The sequence below is a fragment of the Heptranchias perlo genome, chromosome 1 (genome assembly GCF_035084215.1).
Source record: "Heptranchias perlo isolate sHepPer1 chromosome 1, sHepPer1.hap1, whole genome shotgun sequence".
In the NCBI taxonomy this organism is placed as follows: Eukaryota; Metazoa; Chordata; class Chondrichthyes; order Hexanchiformes; family Hexanchidae; genus Heptranchias; species Heptranchias perlo.
Window position 1 is genome coordinate 27,102,711 of NC_090325.1, and position 24,129 is coordinate 27,126,839.

The 24,129-nt window shown below is 43.4% G+C and overlaps 2 protein-coding genes across 2 annotated transcripts in view; one reads left to right on the forward strand and one right to left on the reverse strand.

Moving 5' to 3' along the window:
* Positions 1–4,704: 4,704 nt before the first annotated feature.
* Positions 4,705–13,561, reverse strand: tmem129 (transmembrane protein 129, E3 ubiquitin protein ligase). The gene is made up of 4 exons (XM_067982715.1): positions 13,313–13,561; positions 9,858–10,329; positions 9,416–9,575; positions 4,705–6,096 (listed from the first exon to the last, which is right to left on the reverse strand). The coding sequence occupies exons 1-4, from the start codon at positions 13,515–13,517 to the stop codon at positions 5,848–5,850; spliced, it is 1,086 nt and encodes a 361-aa protein (XP_067838816.1). The 5' UTR covers positions 13,518–13,561; the 3' UTR covers positions 4,705–5,847.
* Positions 13,562–23,956: 10,395 nt separating this feature from the next.
* LOC137320837 (transforming acidic coiled-coil-containing protein 3-like) overlaps positions 23,957–24,129 on the forward strand; it is a 44,243-nt gene continuing 44,070 nt past the window's right edge. Inside the window, exon 1 of the mRNA XM_067982736.1 lies at positions 23,957–24,019. The gene's annotated coding sequence lies outside the window, so the exon portion shown is untranslated. The remainder of the gene's footprint in view (positions 24,020–24,129) is intronic.

Consider the following 24,129-nt stretch of genomic DNA (forward strand, 5'->3'; position numbering starts at 1 on the left):
CTCAGCATTTTATCGTAGAAGAAAAATTAGGTATTTTTCTCCAGTGCTGGTCATTAAAGCTACAACATCCCCTCTGATCAAGAATCTACAGAAACGTTAGGGATAATTTTCTGCAAATCTGCTTTGCTGGCAATACTCATCATATTGTGGGCAGAAAATCCCCACATTTCTAATATTCACTGCTGGTGTATGGAGCTCCCCACTGGCAGTGCAGATTTGTAAATTAACTGGGATCTTAATTTTTCTTTTCACAGATGATGATGGAGCTGCTGTACATTTTCTATTATTTCTCTATCCAGGACCTCTAAAGCAACAAGAAATGCTTGGCAGATGCTAATAATGTAGAAATTTCTTCCTTCATTACATTTTGGATTATTGGACAATTAAGAAAAACATTACTTTCCCTTTATGATCATATTTTAAAAACTGAATGCAATTCTTGGCTGACCAATACTACAATGAGTACTAACAAATGGTACCACTCTGTAGCAATCAGAGAGTTGCATGTGGCTACTGTCTTAGAACTTCTCATTTAAATTTCTCTACATCCCTTTTCACATTTCCCCAAGTCACATATTTGTCCAAGCTGGCAAGGCAGACAGACCTGACTCCGAGTTTTTACAACTATTGCTCAAGCTGACAATTGGAGATAGCAGATTGGCCAAGGATAAATTGTCCTCCAACATTCTTTGCCTGCCTGTGGTGCAAAGCCACTGCCTACCCAGATCAGAAGTTGGTCCCATACAGGAACTGAAGCGTCTTGCTCAACCCTGATTTTAATCGCTCCACCATTGGTGGCCTAGGCCTTAAGCTCTGGAATTCCCTCCCTAAACCTCTCTGTGTCTCTCTCCTCCTTTAAGACTCTCCTTAAAACCTACCTCTATGACGAAGCGTTTGGTCATCTGTCCTAATATCCCCTTATGTGGCTCGGTGTCAAATCTTGTTTGATTTCATGCCTGTGAAGCACCTTGGGACATTTTACTACTTTAAAAGGCACTATATAAATACAAGTTGTTGTACCTACCTCTGTGACACAGCACAGTAAGAATATGTCCTAGGATTGAGTATATAACACAGCTACATGACGGGAGCTAGTGGTTTACTGAAAAACCAAACAGAGAGTGACATTAGGCTCATGATTTTGCAGACCCAAATCATCAAGACCCACCCCCCAACCCTGCAAAATCCATTTACGTATCTTAATCATACATACTCCAGTTTTATCATTTTAATGCAATAGTTCTGTGTGCATATGCATTTGTATTTGCAGAAAGTTGCATGCTGAGAGATAGTCATTATCCTGTGTTGGTCACGCAGTATTTTCCGAGTTCACTATCAAGGGTGGATTGCAGGCCACACAATGGTTGAAGAGGTCAAAATTTATATACGCCCACACACACACATACATAATCCAAAAGATACATTCAATTCTTTGAAGTTACAGCTCCAACTCTTACATGGTGGTAATGGAAAGATTTGCAAAGTAGTAACCAAATACAATATGGTCATTTTCCCCTCTGACAGATTTGCCCATGTCTCCCTTGTGACAAGTTTATTTCTCAAAGGATGATAGATTAATTTTAAAAAAACATTAAAATGGTATTGTAATTGTGTAGCATGTGAAACCATGCAATTTCAGGAGTCAAGAAAATAAGTTTGTAAATAATGCAATGCAAATGGATCATTGACATTCAGTCCACAAGTATAAACTGGCCAGGTTTATTTAAAAAACAGACTTTGGTATAATATGGTTGTATATTTTTTGGGATTAGTCTTAAGAAAATTTTCAATTAATTTTATGATAAAAATATATTTATTGACGCACAATTATTACAAAACAGGCATCAAAACTGATGAATACAAATTAATGGTGAAATCTTTAATTTGTATTCACGAAGGACATACTAATATTTAAGCTGCAATATCCAGTTTCCACTTGCACTTTCCTCATGTAAAGATAACAGCTTACCTCTGATAAAAATGACCACATACTCCTATCAGTTCTGATGTTTTCACAGCAGAAATCAAATCTCATTACAGCGCAGTTTACGCGATCACCTTGCTGACTTCTGCTCTTTACATCTAGCTTTGTGATTGGAATACAAGGCAGTGAGCAAAAGTCAGCAGCACGTGTACATCAACATGAAGGATGTAGATCTACAGTTGTGCTGTAAATAAAAACTCAAGTGGAGGAATGGCGTGCAGGTCACTTCAGAGCTTGGAATATAGAATCAGACGAGAAGTTACACCGCAGAACGGTAAAACACCAAACCGTGAACACTAAAGTGAAGACCACTAGGGCACTGCATACACTGTAGCACCTTTGTAGAGGGGTTACACCAAGACCCAAAAGTCAACAAAGCAAGCACTGTGGCAATGCAATAAAGAACCCGCTTAATAAAGGATCACGGTTTTCCTTTCAGGGAGTTTTTGCACAGGCGGAATTCCTGGAATATCCTGTACAGAAAACTTTGCTTTCGATCAGCTATGTCGGCTGTTAAAAATTATGGGTTCTGAGGAAGGGCTTACGCCCAAATGTTAACCTGTCCCTTTTACAGATGTTGACTGACCTGCTGTATATTTCCAGCATTTGCAGTTTTTTTTTTAATATACCAAAGTTTGTGCATTTTGGGATTTTATTTTTGTTCAATATACCAAGTTTCCAAAGGTAATAATGAACTCCTATAAATAATAAGAAAAAATGCATTTATATAGCGCCTTTCGCAATCTCAGGGCATCCCAAAGCACTTTACAGCTAATTAAGTACTTTTGAAGTGTAGTCATTATTGTAGTGTAGGAAACGTGCCAATTTGCACACAGCAAGGCCCCACAAACAGCAATATGATAATGTGTTTTAGTGGTGTTGGTTCAGGGATAAACATTAGCCATGGCACCAGGGAGAACTCCCGTACACTTCTTCGAAATGGTGTCATGTAATCTTTTACGTCCACCTGAGAGGGCGGACGAGGCATCAGTTTATCGTCTAATCCGAAAGATGGTACCTCCTACAGTGCAGCACTCCCTCAGTATTGCACTGGAGTGTCAGCCTAAATTTTGGGCTCAAGTCTCTGGAGTGGGCCTGTGAATGGACATCATTTAAAACTGCTTAATGAAATCACCCTGATGTGTCTGGTTCAGTATCACACAAGGTGGAGTACTGTATCCATGGCAGAAACTCTCACTGTAATATCTGACTTAAGTTGCCAGTTATCTTTTTCCACTTGCCTTTCATGCGCCCAATAGCAGCAGCTCCAATTGGAGTGGGTGGGTTGGGTTTTGCTGCTAAAAGGTCAACTGTAGCAGCATGCAATATTCTCAACCCCACCGCACCCCTTCAATACTTCCAGGTTCCTCACCATAACCCACAATTGCAGTCTTAGATCAGTCACACATCTTTAAAGCAAACCTTTCATCCATTTTGCATACAACTGTATTGTAACATTAGAGGACAATACTGAAATGTTCTCCTACAAACACACCAAATCTGTAATATAGTTACACTTATAAAGCATGTTATCACAGCAAAACATCTTGAAGCTCTTCATAATCAATGAATTATTTTTGATGTGCAGTGACTATTATAAGTCTGCAGCTAAATGTTTCCTTCAAAAGGTGCCTATGTGACCTACGCCCTTTAAAGCTGATTGATAGTTCAGCAACTGAACAAGAGCAAGTGCTTTTGTTATAGTGCAGTACAAACCACAAATCCCAATTAAAGAGAGAATAGAAATGATTACTAGATAATAATTTCCTGACGGTTTTCAGTGATAAAACCTCAAGCTGTTTGTGACACAGTATGAACTTTGGGCTAACGATGATTTGAACTCACTTATTGTGAATGTGTAAACCGCCCGTAGGGTTGCCTACGTCTCTCTCTCTCTCTCTCACTCTCTCACACACACGCACACACACACACACACACACACACACGGTGATAGAATTCAGTTCGGAAACTTGCTCCACAGGGCCACCTAGTGGTGAACCTGCAGCTACTTCATGACAGTGGATATAGCAAAAATGAATGCAAAATGCTAACAGAAAAAAAAGTGACCAAAAATTACTCTCCTGGATAGAATATTGACAAGTAATGTATAATTATAAAATAAAGTACTATTAATGAAAAAAACAGGGCCTGTGGCTTCAAAATACAACTCCATCTTAAAACCGAAGAGTTATTTAAAGTTACTTTCAACAAGGCAAGAACCATTTTCACTTTTTCCTGAAACACAGATGCAGTTCCAAAGATGCCTGCAGCCCTCTGCATATTCCTCATACGTAAACATAGTGAGTGTGGGCAGGCTGGTTAATCATGGGAAAAGGAGGAGGGGGTGCCAGTCAGTGTGGGCCTATCTAGATTCATTGACCACACAGGTACACTTAAGTACAGGACTCACCGTATCACAACCATATTTTCTACCCCTCCTCCAATCCCAGGGATTCTGAGCCACTCTAGAACGAAGAGTCAATGTTAGCTCCCAAAGAAACCCCATCAGGATCACTAAGTTTCCAAATTAGGTTTAGTTTAAGTAAAAAGAGCACATTCTGGTTAAATTCCAGAATTCCAAATGGAATTGGTGATACCAGGGCTTTACTGTAGGATATTTTAGTGTCAAACTTCTGCGAAACTTCCTGGCTTTTGGGGAGGTGGGGAGAAATGTGGTGTTTGTCATCAGAATTATTCCAAAAGAACTTGCATTGCACGACTTCCAGCCTCTTTGCATTTATTTAAATTTGGCATTATGTATAATCTTTATTGTTAACACAAAATGGACAGAAAGAGTTGCACCATTTCCCTCTCACTACTAGAGGAAAGGCAGTTTAAGCATCGTTGTGGGTGCAACATCACTCCACGGACTGCAGCGGTTCGAGAAGGCCCACCACCACCTTCTCAGGGCAAGAAATCCAGCCTTGCCAGTGATCACTCACATACCGAGAACTAACAACAAACAAAAAGTGCAGCTGAGGAACATCGCGTGCCGGAAAATCCCGAGTGAGTCACGTGCGCCTTGTAACACCAGCAGCACTGTTTAGTGGGAAATGGAAAATCCCACACCCAGGAAAGCAGCAAGCTGCAGAAATTGTTCATAAAGGAGATGTGCAATTAGCACGGTGTATTAAAAAGGGTTAAATTAAATGAAAAAAAGTTAAACCTCATCACTAGCATTGATAACAATGACAATGTCATCCACAACTATAATGGATTGTCTTTGTAGTGATCATGTAGAAAAGGTTAATTGCAATTGGAGATGTAAAAAAATATTTTGAGAATCCACATCTGCAGTATAAAGCCAAAGGACAGTTGAGAAATATTTAAAAAGGTATCAAATACTCAAATTAACTGTTTTTGACAATCAGATGTCCATCCACATTCTTCTCCAAGTTTGAAGTTCAGAAGTGTTTCAAATCATTCAATGCAATTAGGGATTCTAAGAATCAGACCATGGCAATCTAGATGTACAAGCATTGTAGTGATCTGAAGATTTGAGTTCCAGGCAATTTTGAATCTGCCTACTTCCAATGCAAAAGCCATCAGTTCTTAACCCGGCCACTAAATGGAGCAGTGCCAAGGAGACGGGTTCCATTTTGGGGTGGATGCAGGGCAACAAGGGGAAAATAACTTCTCTCACTGGAATTTTGCGTGCGGAGACTCATCCACAGTCCTAGAAATGGGACAGCAATCCACAAACCAAGGGGTAGGAATTTAAATCGAGAAAAATTAGCTATCAGAAAGAAATCAGCTGGGGTTACAGCAAGAGCATGCAAGAGGACGGAAATTAAATCTTGCTGGTAGATAGACTACTCGGACCTTATGTGAAGAATAAGTACCATTACCATTTCATATTTCATTTAGCATACAATGGAGATATCAAGAATGCAGAACTTGGACCGACAGGTAGGGCAGGGCACCAGATTGGAAAGCCATGTCTCTGGATGTTGCTGGTCTTGGCGGCTGGCAAACCACTTTCCCATGCAGGTTAGGCACCACATGGGGCGACAGTAACACTGCTGACATTCACCCTCATTTGGCTCCAAGCAGACTTTGACGAGTTTGATGTTAGCGGCTGTCTGCATGCAGCCAATACACGGCTCCAGTTCCTGTTTCAAAGAAATATCTTGCAATTAGAAAACGTCAGTCAATTTCTCAATGGGACACAAGTTAAGGATTTAAATGAGATCATTCACTTCTTTTTAAACATTAAAAGTTCTAGTTCACACACAGCCCTCTACCCTCGATATCGCTTTTCCAATAAAAATAAACCTAACTCCTTCTCCACAGCTTGCTTTGATTAGAGCTGGTATAACTTTGGTAACTCCATGTTGCATCCTCTCAAGGTCAATGATAACTTTCCCACGATGTGATGACCAGTACTGCATAGCACCCCAGCTGGAGTCTAATCATTACCATGTACAATATCACCTCGATTTGTATTCAATCCTTTTGCTAATGCAATTTGACACCTCATTTGTCTTTTTAACTATAACAAGAAAAAAGGCAGACTTGCATTTAAAAAGCATCTTTCATGACCATGGGGTGTCCCAAAGCGCTTTACAGCCAATAAATTACTTTTTTGAAGTGTAATCACTGTGGTAACGTAGGAAACACAATTTGCGCACAGCAAGGTCCCACAAACAGCATTGTGATAATGACCAGATAATCAGTTTTTAGGTGTTGGTTGAGGGATAAATATTGGCCAGGACATCGGGGAGATCTCCCCTGCTCTAGTTCCATTATGTGGAGATGCCGGTGATGGACTGGGGTGGACAAATGTAAGGAATCTTACAACACCAGGTTATAGTCCAACAGTTTTATTTGAAAATCACAAGCTTTCGGAGGCTTTCTCCTTAGTCAGGTGAGTGTGGGCACTCACCTGATGAAGGAGAAAGCCTCCGAAAGCTTGTGATTTTCAAATAAAACTGTTGGACTATAACCTGGTGTTGTAAGATTCCTTACACTAGTTCCATTGGATCTTGTATGTCCACCTGCGAGGGCCTCGGTTTAACGTTTCATCCAAAAGACAGATGGTGGTTTCGACCATTTCTCCTAATAACCCCCAGATTTCTTTCCTAACTGGTACACCGCGTGTTTCATTAAAACACACAATCTTTTCTTTGGTTCCTTGTTCCTAGTCTAATTATTTTACATTTGCTGGCCCGGTTTCCTAAAAAAATCCAAATCCTTCTGTGATTAGGGTGGGGAAGGCCAACTGTAGACTTCCATGGAAGTATGAACCAGATTGGCACAATAGCCTCAATCATCTGTCTTACCTTTGTAACAATAATCCTCATTATTTAATCTACTTCAGATTTTAGTATTGTTTAAAAACTTGGTTTGGACATTCTCGGTCAGTTATACACCTCATAAATCACAAATAATTCAATTCAGGGCGAGCTGCAGCTTCCGCCACACTCCGTACCCGTGCCACCGATTGCATTCCCCTCACTGTCTTAGGTTGAACCGGACTACTTGCAACCTCTGCTTTATATTTGACCCTAAGCTGAACTTCCAACCCCATATTCTGTCCATCACAGAGACTGGAGGAAGTTTATAGGTTTCCAAGTGCTTATAAATTTGTGGTCCAAGTCAGAAAAAAAAAACATGCTTTTTTATTCCAAAATAATTTTGACAGTGTAGAGTGTGAAACGCTCTTAAAGTTTTCATATAAATAAAAGCTTTGCCAGCCTCCCGACGGCATTTCTCTCGTCAGCCATGGCTCAGAGTTTAGCACTTTCATCCGAGTCAGAAGGTTATCGGTTCAAGTCCCACTCCAGAGACTTGAGCACAAAATCCAGGTTGACACTCAAGTGCAGTATTGAGGGAGTGCTGCACTGTCGGAGGTGCCGTCTTTTGGATTAGACGTTAAACTGAGGCCCTGTCTGCCCTCTCAGGTGGGGATAAAGATCCCATGGCACTATTTCGAAGAAGGGCTGGGGAGTTCTCCCTGATGTCCTGGCCAATATTTATCCCTCAACCAACATCACTAAAAAACAGATTATCTGGCCATTATCACATTGCTATTTGTGGGACCGTGCTGTGTGCAAATTGGCTGCCGTGCTTCCCACATTATAACATTTATTATTAACATTTCAAAAGTACTTCACTGGCTGTAAAGCGCTTTGGGACATCCTGAGGTCGTTATATAAATGCAAGACTTTCTTATGGCAGCTTTTTGAAGGCGAGTGCAACCTCCCCCTTAAAGGAATTCCTGATCTCAGCCTTACCGTTGGTAGAAGGCACTATGCAAAGGCAACACTAGGTAGCAAGGAAGAAAAGGGTGCAATTTTCTCTTCAAAGAATGCAGGTTTAGCTCAGCAAATTACATGCACAGGTCAAAAGGTATAATAATCTGACCCACACCCAGCCAGCCCTCTGCTTCTATTGTATTCATAGAATCATAGAATGATACAGCACAGAAAGAGGCCATTCGGCCCCTCATGCCTGTGCCGGCTCTTTGTAAGAGCTATCCAATTAGTCCCACTCCCCTGCTCTTTCCCCATAGCCCTGCAAATTTTTCCCCTTCAAGTATTTATCCAATTCCCTTTTGAAAGTTATTACAAAATCTGGTTTCACCACCCTTTCAGGCAATGCATTCCAGATCATAACAAATCGCTGCGTAAACATTTGTTCCTCATGTCGCCTCTGGTCCTTTTGCCAATTATCTTAAATCTGTGTCTTCTGGTTACCGACCCTTCTGCCACTGGTAACAGTTTCTCCTTGTTTACTATATCAAAACCCTTCATGATTTTGAACAACTCTATCAAATCTCCTTAACCTTCTCTGCTCTAAGGAGAATAACCCCAGTCTTAATTAAGAATTATATTCATACTGTATTGATGGCATTAACTTTTGTATCACCTGGTGCAAGCAACACATTTTGTGGACCTTCTCACATTGATGTAGCATGAAAAGCAGCCCTCTTCTTACCACTGTTAAGCCAAATTGTCATCCATTGTCTTAGTAATTAAGGAGCTTAATCATTACTCAGGCAGCCTTTAGAAGGGGAAACTGGGAAGCACATCTTCTATGTGGATGAGCAGCTTGATCTATAGAACAGATTACTAATGCTGGAGGGAGGAGTCTGGGCCCACACGTCACCTCTTCCAACAGGAAATGAGGAATGGGGTGTACAAAGTAAAAATGGTTGAGGGGTTGCTGAGAAGAAATTATGGAAAACACCTTTACCATCACTAATTCAGAAGGTTAAAATCCTAATAAATTTGCATCACTGTACAATTCCTCCCTCCATTGTTAAATGGTGCAAAGATAATGGACTGATTTACAGATACAGAGAATATGCTTCATATCTCATTTTCATACACAGGATTGGGCCCAGTGTTAACTTTGCATTGCCATGTTGTCACACAACATACCACAGTGATACAGGTAATAAAAATGTTTAACTTAGATAACACGTACCTGGTTACCAGATAGAGGATACCGCTGGTTCAACTCCACCTGGACCTTGAAGGTGTCAAGAAACATGTCGCTCAGAGACTGATGGATGACTACATTATGGGCATTTCGAACTGGTGTGTGGAGCTTCTCACGGAGTTCGCCGTACTCAGTCGAATTCAGCCTGTGAATAATCAGATAAATAGACTTCAATTTCTGAGGTGAAACAATTTTAATTTCTCTCTGCACCCCCCCACCCCACCAAAAAAATCTGCTTCTCACTAGGTGCGGTTTTGTTAGGGGGGAGTGGGAGGTGGGAGGGCATAGAAGACATAATGTGTGGCGCTGACTCGGGAAAGAGGGAAATCAGGCCCATAAGACAAGGGGTATGGTTTCAAGTTTTAATCAGTGATAACTTGGATAAATAAATTGGATATCCAGCTATAGATTGAAATCCATTACCTACCTAATGTCGAATGGCTTGACGTTCGGATTGATGCTGCCCACTCGAATCGTAAGGAATTGTACAGGAGTATTCAGGTCAGGACACAGCTCATGCTGCCTTGATTCAGTCAATGTGAGGTGAATGTCCTGCTGCTGTGCTATGTGAACACTATATGTAGTCACCTTCATCACCCAGGTATCAGTAACAATAACTCGGGCGCCTGGTGCACCGGAAGCGAATTTATCGATCCTTCGGAACTCAGTATTAACAGAAGATGCCACAGCTCTCCAACCAGACTGCGGAAGGGCATGGTGCGCAAGGCTTCTGGCTATCGGATGGTTGCCCCACTTATTTAAGGACCAGTACAACACCATGAGGCTAACAAAGGCGGGGATGAGCACGGCAGCCACCAAGTAAATTATCCAACCCTCACTCACTAGAAAGTAGAAATGCTTTTCACCAGAAGATGCAACACACATTCCTGCATAATAGCCTGCAATAAACAAACAACAGTGGTAAGAGATGAGTAACATATATGAAAAGAGCACTTCAGAAAAGCATCACATGCTTTCAAAACTGTGGTCATCACTCGTCTCAAAAAATGCCACCCAAAATATTTCTACTCTAACTACAGCCCCATCTCCAACCTTCCCTTTCTCGCCAATATAATCCTTGCACTCATACATCAACTCACACTTTTTGAAATGTAGTAGCAATTTTCTAGGCAAATGCAACAGTAATTCTGTGCATAGCAATGTCCCATAACTAGCCATAAGATGAATGACCAGTCAACCTCCTTTCAGGTAATAATGGCTGAGGGGGAATGTTGCCCAGGCAGCTTGTTGAAATTGTAACCTGTGATCTTCAAAATCTACCAGCACGACTAGAATAGGCAGAACTTTGGTTTAATGTCTCATTCCAAGGATAGTACCTCCAACAAAGCAGCACTCTCTTCATACTGCACTGAGGGTGGATAAAGAATTGGGTGAAAGAGAGGAAGCAGTATAACTAATCATAGAAAAGCAGAATTTTTTTTTTTTAAAAGGTGAGAGACTAAGAAATGTCAGTATTCAGAGGGGTTTGGGTATCTTTGTCCATGAATCACAGAAAGTTAACATGCAGGTACAGCAAGCAATTAGGAAGGCAAGGTGGTTGAGTATAAGAGCTCTTATTGCAAGGGGGTTGGAGTATAGAAGTAAGGAGGTATTGCTGCAAATATATAGGGCTCTGGTGAGACACACCTGGAGTACTGGGGACAGTTTTAGTCTCCTTACCCAAGAAAGGATATTCTTGCCTTAGAGGGGATGCAATGAAAGTTCACTGGATTGATTCCTGGGATGAGAAGGTTGTCCTATGGAGGAGAGATTGAGTAGAATGGGCCAATATTCTCTGGAGTTTAGAAGAATTAGAGATTATCTCACTGAAACATAAAATTCTTAGAGGGCTTGACAGGGTAAATGCTAGAGACTGTTTTCCTTGGCTGGAGAGTCTAGAACTAGGGGTCATAGTCTCAAGATAAGGGGTCAGCCATTTAGGACCGTGATAAGGAAAAATTTCTTCACTCAAGGTTGTGAATCTTTGGAATTCTCTACCCTAGAGGACAATGGATGCTCAGTCGTTCAGTATATTCAAGATGGAGATTGATAGATTTTTGGACACTAAGGGAATCAAGGGATATAGGAATAGGGCACGAAAGTATAGTTGAGGTCGAAGATCAGCCATGATCTTATTGAATGGTGGAGCTGGCTCAGGGGGCCATCCTTGGACCCCTATTCTTTCTGGTCTACATAACAACCTGGATTCAGAAATGTTATGCAAGTTGATCACCTTTGCAGATGATACTAAATTAAGTGGGTCAGTTGAGTCTGATGAAGCAGCTAAAGAACTTAGGGACTTAAGTAAAAATTGCAAGTAGAGTTATACTAAATGAAATTCTATACCAATACATGTAAGGTATTACACACAAGGAAAAAATAGGGAACACTCTTGCTCAATGAATGTTGTTGGACTACCCAGAAGACAAAGTGATTTGGGAGTGATAGTAGACTCAACAATTATGTCCGGTTATTGCAAAGCAGCAGCTAACAAAGCAAATAGGTGTTGAGTTATATTGCCAAATTGAGAGAGCGCGCAAGTCTGGGGGCTTCATATTGAAGCTGTGTAAGTTTTCAGCACAAGGACTGTGTTCAGTTCTGGTTAGTAAGGCACAAAGGAAAAACATCTGTGCTGTGAAAGCAACACAGCCAAGGACCATAAGGCTGATCTCAAGTGTCAGAAGACAGTTGTGAAGAAAGATTTGAAACATTGAGACTGTTTAGCTTTTTAAGGAGGTAAATCAGAGAAAACCTTAAGAGGTATGCAAGATAATCAGTTGACTAGAAAGGTTAGTCTGGAATACTAGTTCAAATTAAATCATGGGTAAGAATAGGTACAAGCCAGTAAAATGCAATTCAGGTCTAATGTCAGGAACCATTTCTTCACCAAAGAGTTATCAATGCCAAGAATGATTTTCTGAGTAGGGTAACGGAGGCAAAAATTGTTGAATGATTCAGGAGAGTTGGATGTTGCGGTGGCTTCCCTCATCGGTACTTATCTTTCTGCATGGGTGTGCCAGCATTTACAGTATTGTGTGTTCAAACCCACAGCTTGCTGTCAGCTGTGGCTCAGTGATAGCACACCCACCTCTAAGTCAGAAGGTTGCCAGTTCAAGTCCCATTCCAGAGCCTTGAGCACAACATCAAGGCCGACACACCCAATGCAGTACCGAGGGAGTGCTTCATTGTTGGAGGTGCCAGCTTTCGGATGAGACATTAAACCGAGGCCCTGTCTGCCCTCTCAGTTGGATGTAAAAGATCTCATTGAAGAAGAGCAGGGAGTTCTCCCCAGTGTCCAGGCCAATATTTATCCCTCAACTAACATCACTAAAAAAAAAATTATCTGGCCATTTACCTCAATGCTGTTTGTGGGAGCTTGCTGTGTGCAATTTGGCTGCTGTGTTTCCTACAACAGTGACTTCACTTCAAAAGTACTTCATTGACTGTAGTGAAGTATTGAGGTAGTGAAAGGTGCTATATAAATGCAAGTCTTACTTTCTTTAACTCAGAAGCAAGAGTGAGCCAAGTTGGCACAAACACGTCACCTTACTCATAGTTTTAAAATATAAACTAATAACCAGCAGCTTCCTCTTTCAGCTCCAGTCCCTTCATTTGAATTTGGGAGGATCTACTTCAAAAAGCACCACCGTGTGCGATTCCTTAACACCTCTAGTTAAAAAAAATAACGAAGCACAAACCCAAAAGTCAATGGCGAGCTCACTACTGACAAGTGGTGTATCAGGGGCTTGGGTACCATCCGAAGTTTAACAAAAGTTAACTCTGCGCTCCGTCCAATGAAGCCATTGGCGGCGATTCGCCCTACAGTCCACGACAGCAGCGCAACATGCAAACAAGCCCCGGTCCCCGGCCCCCGGCCCTGACCTAGCGGCAGCAGCGAGTGCACGGTGACGGTGGCCGCCGTCCTGCGGATGTGGTAGTGGATGAAGCCCACGTCCTCGCTGCCCAGCTGCTCCGACAGCAGATCCTGCACCGTCACCCCCGCCGAGCGGAACTCGGTCGGAGTGAAGACGAAGCAAAAGGACAAGACGACATAGAAGAGACTGAAAGCCACCTCAGGGCTGTCCATCCTCGACCCCCCCACCGGCCCAGGCCCAGGCCCCACAGTCCCGTCCCGGCCCGGCCCGACCCACTACCACCACCGTCACCCCTGGAGACACGGATATCCGCCTCAGGCCCCGCACGCATGCGCCGAGCGTTGAGTCTTCTGGGAAGTGTAGTTTAAAAGGGCGTGGATTCCACTGAGTGGGGAATGGGAGGGACAACAACCTGCATTTATATAGCGCCTTTGAGGTAGGAAATGTAAGGGCACAGGAGCTTACATTAACAGTCGGTTACTGGAGGCCCTGGAGTAGGGGCGTGTGGTGGCTGCTGTTATGCTTGAAGCCTTCTGCAACTGGTGGTTGCCGCAGGGACTGGATGGTAAAGTGGATAGGGACAACAATATTGTTGTTTAGTTGGATAAGTTTCCTTTCTCCTTTTTGTAGGGTTTGGATGTTTGTGCCACCTTAAAAAAGGGGGCACTTGTTTTGGTGAATGACACTGTGGGGCAACCCAGTGTCTCCTCCTATAAAACTAACATTCCGTTACTGGGAATACCATCCTCAGGAAAATTTTAGCAGTGAGATTTTATGAATGATGGGATGCTCTCAAGAAGAGCTCTGGAATAGTTGAGTCTTGAGGTGACAAAATCATGCATAACCATTTCAATGGTGGATAGGGTGAGGTAAGACTGGAGGATCACAATGTAGGGGAAGTGCAAGTAAGTGGTCTCTGTAATGGATAAGATGTACGATTTAAATCTCTGCTCAGGGTTGAATAGGGTGCCAAGATGTGAACAGTTTGGTTCAACCCTGAAAGGTTGGTGGAGGAAGGGAATGGAATCAGTAGCAAGGGAATGGAGTTTTTGGTTGAGACTGCAGAGTATTGGAATCAGTCACTCTGGTGATGAGTTGAAGGAAATTGTAACTCTTTGGGACTTGGATGTGTGACAAACAGTCTGACAGCATGGAGCCATTGAAAGGTCGAGAGAAGTGGCAGAGAGGAAGAACTGGGTATCATCACTGTACATGTGAAAGCTAATCTCCTGCCGGTAGATGATATCGCTGAGGGGCAACATATAGATAAGAAAGAAAGCCAAGGATAAATCCTTGGGAAACCATGAGGTAACAGAGTGGGAGAGGGAAAAGAAACCATTGCTGAAGATGCACTGGTTATGTTTGCATAATTATGGAACTATACAAGGGTGGTCCCATGGAGCTGGATAACTGAGAAAACGCATTGGAGAACGATGGTTTGGTCAACTGTATTGAATGGTGTGAAGATTTTGAGGATGAGGAGGGACAGTGCATCACAGTGACAGTCACTGTGAATGTCATTTGGAACTTTAGCTGGGGCCATTTCAGGGCTGTGAAAAGCCAGACTGAAGAATTCGGATAGGGAGTTTTGGGAGAGTTGAGAGGCAAAACACATTCAAGGACTTTAGTGAGGAAAATATGTTAGAGATGAATGGGAGTGGGAGAAGGCAGTTGGGTTGAGGGTAAATACATCAAAAAGGAGAGACTTTGGGGGTAAAATTAAACATTGGTGGAGTTCAAAAAAGGGCGGTAGTGGAATAGCCCCCCTACCCCGCCGTTATACACCCTGCTCGATTTTCTTTTCCATTGAAGTCATTGCACGAAATACGCCACTGTGGCCTAAATAATGTCTGATGCAAATTCAACATCACTTCATTGCTTTTAATTTTAATGCACTTATGCATAGAACCCAGAATCTCATTTGCTGTTGTTAAGCACTGGATTACAGGGTCTGTAACTTCTTCCAGACAAAGCTCTAAACACAGCTATTCAAATAGAACAGAGTTAATTTAATAATAAGGTAGCAAAAGGTGTCTTTCTAACTCAGTAAAAACTCTGTGGGCTCGATTATTTTTTTTCCCGGGAAATTGCGGGTGCATTGGAGGGGGCGGGGTGGGCTCCGAAAATCAGGGAAATCTCATTCGGGTTCGGAGCCTAGCTCCAACCTGCCGACGTCCAAGTTCCCAATGGACACATCTATGTGCGCACGGGCGTCGCGAATCCGGAAGTCCTGCTGGCAAATGATAGTTGAAGAGCCAAATGTACCTCGGTACTTAAGGCACTTCACTTGTGACATATTACATAGTTAGAACGAGTTTTAGCTTACCTGGCCGGCTTTCCCACAGCTTCTGATTCACGCCTGGTTTCCGGATCAGGCAAAAAGAAACTAAATAAATTAAATTTAAAAAACCATTGCACGAAGTTAAAACACAAAATCAACCTACCTTTCCACCTTGCTCCGATCTCCGATGTCTCCCTCTCCAATCTCCACACCACCACCCACCGCCCCCCCACCCCACGATCTTCCGTTCCAGTGCTGGATGATGTCTCTTTCTCTCCCCCCACTCTTGCGTTGACAGGCTGGCTGCCGTCAGGAGCTGCAATCAGGCTGGCTGCCAGGCACGAAACCCTGAGAGCACGATAATCACCATCAATTACGATGCGATCACGTCGGAAATGGTAAGGTTTGTTTATTCAGGTTTGCCACGCGCACCTTCACCTCACGCCTGTCCCCCCCGCTGCCAACCCGCCACCATTTCAAAATTGAGCCCTGTATCTCTTATACCATTTGCTTTTATGGTCTGCTTCCTGCTGAATGTAACACCATCTGATGTTTTATGACCACCCAGTTGTTCGAACCGATAGCCAAACTGAGATGAGAGGCCCGATGCCTTTTCACACCATACTGTTACTTCCTATCATTGCTTTTCCCGAGCCATTGCTTTGTTGTAAACAAACTTTGATGCATGCTGTACAGAAACATATTGCCATTTATATTGCAGTAATCTTTCTCTTACATTACCCCCTGCTGTGATGACTATGTGACTTAATCCTAACAACCCTTTGAGCTCAATATTACCCACCTGGTTTATTTATTTAATAATCTATATGTGCTTATCTGTACAGTGCAATGTCTTCGACCCTGAAACTCATCCTCTCCAATGTTATCAGTGTCATTGAGGGGAAAAGACAGGGTTTGCGAGAACACAGTTTACTACAACAACAACAACTTGCATTTATATAGTGCCTTTAACATAGGGAAACATCCACAGGAGTGTTATCAAACAAAATTTGACACCGAGCCACATAAGGATATTTTAGGATAGGTGACCAAAAGCTTGGTCAAAGCGGTAGGTTTTAAGGAGTGTCTTAAAGGAAGAGAGATAGAGAGGCGGAGAGGTTTAGGGAGGGAATTCCAGGGCCTAGGGCCTAGGCAGCTGAAGACACGGCCGCCAATGGTAGAGTGATTAAAATCGGGGAAGGGCGAGAGGCAAGAATTGGAAGAGCACAGAAACAGGGTTGTAGGACTGGATGAGGTTACAGAGATAGGAGTGGCCAATGTCATGGAGAGATTTGAAAACAAGGTTGAGAATTTTAAAATCGAGCCGTTCCAGGACCAGGACAAATTTCTTAGAGTTTTTTGAGGCTGTAACTAGCAGGGTAGATAAAGGGGAACCAGTGAATGTAGTATATTTGGATTTTCAAAAGACATTCAATAAGGTGCCGCATAAAAGGTGGTTTCGCAAGATAAGGGCTCATGGGGTTGGGGTAATATATTAGCATGGATAGAGGATTGGTTAACGGACAGAAAACAGAGAGTAGGGATAAACGGGTCACTTTCAGATTAGCAGGCTGTAGCTAGTGGGATGCTGCATGGATCAATGCTTGGGCTTCAGCTATTTACATTTTATATTAATGACTTAGATGAAGGGACCGAGTGTAATGTATCCAAGTTTGCTGACGATACAAAACTAGGTGGCAAAGTAAGCTGCAAGGAGGACACAGAGTTGGCAAAGGAATATAGGTTAAGTTAGTGGGCAAGAAGGTGGCAGATGGTAGTGGATGTTGGAGGCCAATCATCTCAGCCGAAGGATATTGCTGCAGCAGTTCCTCAGGGCAGTGTCCTAGGCCCAACCATCTTCAGCTGCTTCATCAATGACCTTCCCTCCATCATAAGGTCAGAAATGGGGATGTGTGCTGATGATTGTACGGTGTTCAGTTCCATTCGCAATCCCTCAGATAATGAAGCAGTCCGTGCCTGCATGCAGGAAGACCTGGATAACACCCAGGCTTGGGCTCATAAGTGCAAGTAACATTCGCGCCAGACAAGTGCCAGGCAATGACCATCTCCAACAAGAGAGAGTCTAACCACCTCCCCTTGACATTCAACTGCATTACTATCACCGAATTCCCCCACCATCAACATCCTGGAGGTCAACATTGACCAGAAACTTAACTGGACCAGCCATATAAATACTGTGGCTACAAGAGCAGATCAGAGGCTGGGTTTTCTGCGGCGAGTGACTCACTTCCTGATTCCCCAAAGCCTTTCCACCATCTACAAGGCACAAGTCAGGAGTGTGATGGAATACTCTCCGCTTGCCTGGATGAGTGCAGCTCCAACAACACTCAAGAAGCTCGACACCATCCAGGACAAAGCAGCCCGCTTGATTGGCACCCCATCCACCACCCTAAACATTCACTCCCTTCACCACCGGCGCACTGTGGCTGCAGTGTGTACCATCCACAGGATGCACTACAGCAACTCGCCAAGGCTTCTTCGACAGCACCTCCCAAACTCGCGACCTCTACCACCGACAAGGACAAGGGCAGCAGGCACATGGGAACAACACCACCTGCACGTTCCCCTCCAAGTCACACACCATCCCGACTTGGAAATATATCATCATTCCTTCATAGTCGCTGGGTCAAAATCCTGGAACTCCCTACCTAACAGCACTGTGGGAGAACCTTCACCACACGGACTGCAGCGGTTCAAGAAGGCGGCTCACCACCAGCTTCTCGAGGGCAATTAGGAATGGGCAATAAATGCTGGCCTCGCCATCGATGTCCACATCCCACGAACGAATAAAAAATAAATAAATAATGTGGGGAAATGTGAGGTTATTCACTTTGGTAGAAATAGAAAAACAGAATATTTTTTAAATGAGAAACTATTAAATATTGGTGTTCAGAGAGATTTGTGTGTCCTCGTACAAGAAACTCAGTTAGCATACAGGTACGGCAAGTAATTAGATAGGCTAACAGCATGTTGGCCTTTATTGCAAGGGGGTTGGAGTACAAGAGTAAGGAAGTCTTGCTATAATTGTAACAGGGCATTGGTGAGACCATACCTGTGTACAGTTTTGGTCGTATTATCTAAGGAAGGATATACTCGCCTTAGAGGCGGTGCAATGAAGGTTTACTAGATTGATTCCTGGGATGAGAGGGTTGTCCTATGAGGAGAGATTGATTAGAATGGGCCTATACTCTCAGTGAAACATATAAGATTCTGAGGGGGCTTGATAGGATAGATGCTGAAAGGTTGTTTCCCCTGGCTGGAGAGTCTAGAACTAGGGGGCATAGTCTCAGGATAAGGAGTCGGCCATTTAAGAGTGAGATGAGGAGGAATTTCTTCACTCAGAGGGTTGTTAATCTTTGTAATTTTCTACCCCAGAGGGCTGTGGATGCTTAGTTGTTGAGTATATTCAAGGTTGAGAGAGAGATTTTTGTACTCTAGGAGAATCAAGTGACATGGGGATCGGGCGGGAAAGTGGAGTTGAGTAGAAGGTCAGCCATGATCTTATTGAATGGCGGAGCAGGCTCGAGGAGCCGTTTGGCCCACTTCTGCTTCTATTCCTTATGTTCTTATGTAGGTCAGCAAGCACAGGGGTGATGGGTTAACGGGATTTGGTGCGAGTTAGGAAACAGGCAGCAGAGTTTTGGATAAGCTCAAGTTTATGGAGGGTGGAAGATGGGAGGCCAGCTATTAGAATAGTCCAGTCTAGAGGTAACAAAGGCATGGATGAGGGTTTCAGCTGCAGATGAGCTGAGGCAGGGCTGGAGATGGGCGAGGCTATGGAGGCGGTCTTGGTGATGGAGCGGATATGTGGCCAGATGTTCATCTCGGTCAACTTAAGATGCCAAGGTTGAGGCATGGAGTCGGTGGCTAGGGAATGGAGTTTGTGGCGGGGACCGAAGTCAATGGCTTCAGTCTTTCCAATATTTATTTGGAGGAAATTTTTGCTCATCCAGTACTGGATGTTGAACAAGCAGTGTGACAAATCAGAGACAGTGGAGGGGTCGAGGGAGGTGGTAGTTGTCAGCGTACATGTGGAATCTGATGTTATATTGTCGGTAGTGTTGCCGAGGGGCAGCATGTAGATGAGATACAGGAGCGGACCAAGGGTAGATCTTTGGGGTCTCCAGAGGTAACTCTGTGGGAGCGGGAAGAGAAGCCATTGCAGGTGATTCTCTGGCTAAGACTGCATAGAAAAGAGTGGAACCAAGCGAGCACAGTCCCACCCAGATGGATGACGGAGGAGAGGCTTTGGAGGAGGACGGTGTGGTCAAAGGCAGCAGACAGGTTGAGAAGGATGAGGAGGGATAGTTTACCACAGTCATAGTCACATGGGATATGAGTTATGACTTTGATCAGGGCCGTTTCAGTACTGTGGCAGGAGCGGAAACCTGATTGGAGGGATTCAAACATGGAGTTGTGGGAAAGATGGGTTCATATTTGGGAGGCGACAACATGTTCGAGGACTTGAGAGGAAAGGGAGGTTGGAGATGGGGTGGTAGTTTGCAAGGAAAGAGGGGTCAAGGATGGGTTTCAAGGTCAAGTTTAAACTAATTCTGTCCACATTACTGTTCTGTTTTTGTTAGAAGTAAAAGCAAAGCAAATCGATATTCTTGCATAGTATAAATGGGTTTAAGAGGAAACTGGAAATGTCTCTTGAGGGAGTGAGAAAGTAGTTGTTGGCCAACTGGTCTATTTCTGTTCTTAAAATTTCCCAAGTTCCTATACAAATGATGTCATTGTGCATGCCCCACTTTTTAAATAAAGCCTCTTTGAAGGATCTGTTGTTGATTGCTCATGATTTTCTTTGGATTTTGCTTTCGGTACTTTAGAGCACAAAACCAAGCCTGAAATTAAGCCAGTTCTATTTTGGAAGTAGACCAATTTCTGTTGAAACTAACAAAAAAAAGAACGTTTTCTGTTACAATGAGAAGATCACAAGCTCACTGAATTTCCTTGCAACAAAATCTCTGTTAGAACAAGTAGGCCAGTCTTCTCAATAAACTGTCCTAGGCTTCTTTAATCATTCAGATGTAGGGGTGAGGCAGGCAACATTGTGGAGACGGAAGTAAGCAATCTTGATGATGGATATGATTTGGGGTTTAAAATTCAGCTCAGAGTCCAACAGGACAGCAACACTTTGGTTTAGCCTAAGTATCCTTTGGATGGATGAAAATACAGTACACCCATATAACAGCAACTTGCATTTATATAGCACCTTTAACATAGTAAACCATCCCAAGGCACGTCACAGGAGCGTTAACAAACAAAATGTCACCAAGCCACAAAAGGAGATATTAGGACAAGTGACCAATAGCTTGGTCAAAGAGGTAGATTTTAAAGAGTATCTTGAAAAAGGAGAGATAGAGAAGCAGAGAGGTTTAGGGAGGGAATTCCAGAGCTTAGGGCCTAGGCAGCTGAAGGCACGGCTGTCAGTGGTGGAGCAATTAAATTCAGGGATGCGCAAGATGCAAGAATTGGAGGAGCGCGGCGATCTCGGGGTTGTAGGAGGTTACAGAGATAGGGAGGGGCGAGGCCATAGAGAGATTTGAAAACAAGAGTGAGAATTTTAAAATCGAGATGTTCCCGGACCGGGTGCCAATGTAGGTCAGCAAGCATAGGGGTGATGGGAGAATGGGACTTAGTGTGAATTAGGATACGGGCAGCAGAGTTTTGGATGAGCTCAAGTTTATGGAGGGTGAAAGATGGGAGGCCAGCCAGGAGAACATTGCAATAGTCAAGTGTAGAGGTAACAAAAGAATGGATGAGAGTCTTAGCAGCAGATGAGCTGAGGCAGGGGCAGAGACGGGTGATATTACTATAATTTAGAAAGAACTTTAATTTATATAGTGCCTTATCATTTTTCAAAAGTACTTCATGTAATAAATTATTTTGAATTGACTGGTAGGCAAATGAAGCAGCCATCTCCAACAAGAGGGAGCCTAAATATCTCCCTTTGACATCTAATGGCATCATCATAGAGTCATAGAGTTATACAGCACGGATAGAGGCCCTTCGGCCCATCGTGTCCGCGCCGGCCGTCAGCCCTGTCTACTCTAATCCCATATTCCAGCATTTGGTCCGTAGCCTTGTATGCTATGGCATTTCAAGTGCTCATCCAAATGCTTCTTGAATGTTGTGAGGGTTCCTGCCTCCACAACCCTTTCAGGCAGTGAGTTCCAGACTCCAACCACCCTTTGGGTGAAAAAGTTCTTTCTCAAATCCCCTCTAAACCTCCCGCCTTTTACCTTGAATCTATGTCCCCTTGTTATAGAACCCTCAACGAAGGGAAAAAGCTCCTTAGTATCCATCCTATCTGTGCCCCTCATAGCTGAGTCCTCCATCATCAACATCCTTCTTCAGCTGTACAAACCTCCAAGATCTCTGCGCTCCTCCAATTCTGGCCCCGATTTCCTTCACTCCACCATTGCCAGCCGTGCCTTCAGCTGCCTTGGCCCTAAGCTTTGGAATTCCCTCCCTAAACCTTTCTGCCTCTCTCTCCTCCTATAAGTCACTTCTTAAAACTTACCTCTTTGGCCAAGCTTTTAGTCACCTGTCCTAATATCTCCTTATGTGGCTTGGTGTCAAATTTTGTCTGATAATGCTCCTGTGAAGTGCCTTGGAAAATTTACTATGTTAAAGGCGCTATATAAATACAAGTTGTAGGTGGTGGTGGTGGTGGTGTTTTTGTTGGTCACCATTGACCAGAAACTCAATGGACCAGCCACATAAATCACAAGGCTATCAGAGCAGGTCAGAGGCTGGGTATTCTGTGATGAGTGGCTCACTTCCTGACTGAATGTCTTTCCACTACCTACAAGGCACAGTCAGGATCGTGATAGAATACTCTCCACTTGCCTGCACGGGTGCAGCTGCAACAACACTAAAGAAGATTGACACCACCCAGGATAATGTGTGTCTGCTTGATTGGCACTTTACCCACCACCCTAAACATTCATTCCCTCCACCATTGGCATGTACAATCTACAGAATGCACTGCAATGATTTGCCAAGACTTCTTTGGCAGCACCTTCCAAACCCACAACTGCCACAATCTAGAAGGATAATGGTAGCATGTGCACAGGAACACCATCACCTCCAAGTTCCACTCCAAGTCACAAACCATTCTGATTTGGACATATTTTGCTGTTTCTTTGTGAACTGCAATTAATTGACAGCCCTTATTTATATAGAACTTTGGTTAGACCACACTTGGGATACTGTGTGAAGTTTTAGTTTCTATATTACAAAAAGGATACTGAAGCATTGGAGAAAATGTAGAAAAGATTTACAAGATATCAGAATTGAGAGGATGCAACTATCAGGAAAGACTGAGCAAGCTGGGGCTATTTTAGACCAAGAGGAGACCTCATAAAGGTCTTTATAATTATGAAGGGGGTTGATAGGGTGAATGTGGAGAAACTGTTTCCACTTGTGGGTGGATCCAAAAAAAGGTGCATAAATATAAGATAGCCACTAAGAGATCAAATAAAGAATTTAGGAGGAATTTGTTTACAGTGAAAGGTGAGAATGTGGAACTCACTGCCACATTGAGTGGTTGAAGCAGTTGGCACTGCTGCATTCATGAGGGAAAAGGGAATAGAGGGTTATGAGGCCATGGTGGGAAGAGGAAATCAGAGTGGGAAGCTTGCGTGAAGTATAAACATCTGCATAGACCAGTTGGACCGAATAGCCTATTTCTAGGGTTGCCAACCCTCTAGGATTGTCCTCTAGTCTCCAAGAATTAATGATTAATATCCTGGACATTGGGGTGAGCATTTTAGGAGAAAAATTATAGAGGGATTAAAAAAAATTGTGTTTTTAAAAAAATTTCTTTGCGCATTTTCATTTATTAGTTATAAAAATATTGGAGATGGAAAAAAAAGGCTGGGGTTGGAGGCAGGAGGTTATGCGATTAAACCTCCAGGATTACAGCCAACCAGAGTTGGCAACCTTACCTGTTTTGGTGCTGTAGATTCGATGCAATTCTATGTAAAGGTTAGGAGTGCCTTTACTTCATTAAATACAATTATTCAATTTTACATAAGACAGATCATGAGACAACCACAGTGGACTATGGAGTTTAACAACGTGTGGAAAAAAAAATGCAACTTCTGCTTCTTTGTATTCCTCGCAATCTGGATCAAAAGCGCCGCCCGTGGGCATCTCTGAGAAACTTTCCACACATTTAACACAAAAAAAAACTTGCAACGCATGCGCAGAAGCAGCCGTGCGACGCTCACGCGGTTCTCCCATTGCTGATTGGTTATTTCGTAACCCGCTGAACTTTAACCCGAGGGGCGGCCGCATTGTATTGGACGCCGAAATAAACGGTCGGATTTTAAAATTTGTGGGAGAGAGCGAGCGAACGAGTTTGCGTTCGAGGGACAGGGACACGGCGGAGGAGGCGGCGAGGTGAGTCTCACCCGAGGGCGGGGGATAGGGACAGGGACACGGCGGAGGAGGCGGCGAGGTGAGTCTCACCCGAGGGCGGGGGATAGGGACAGGGACACGGCGGAGGAGGC

Coding starts and splice junctions, on each gene's coding strand:
- tmem129 (XM_067982715.1), bottom strand. CDS start 13,517: ATGGACAGCCCTGAGGTGGCTTTCAGTCTCTTCTATGTCGTCTTGTCC. Junction 9,576..9,857: donor GTCAAGCCATTCGACATTAG/GTAGGTAATGGA, acceptor GATTATTCACAG/GCTGAATTCGACTGAGTACG. Junction 6,097..9,415: donor ATCCTCTATCTGGTAACCAG/GTACGTGTTATC, acceptor TCTTTGAAACAG/GAACTGGAGCCGTGTATTGG.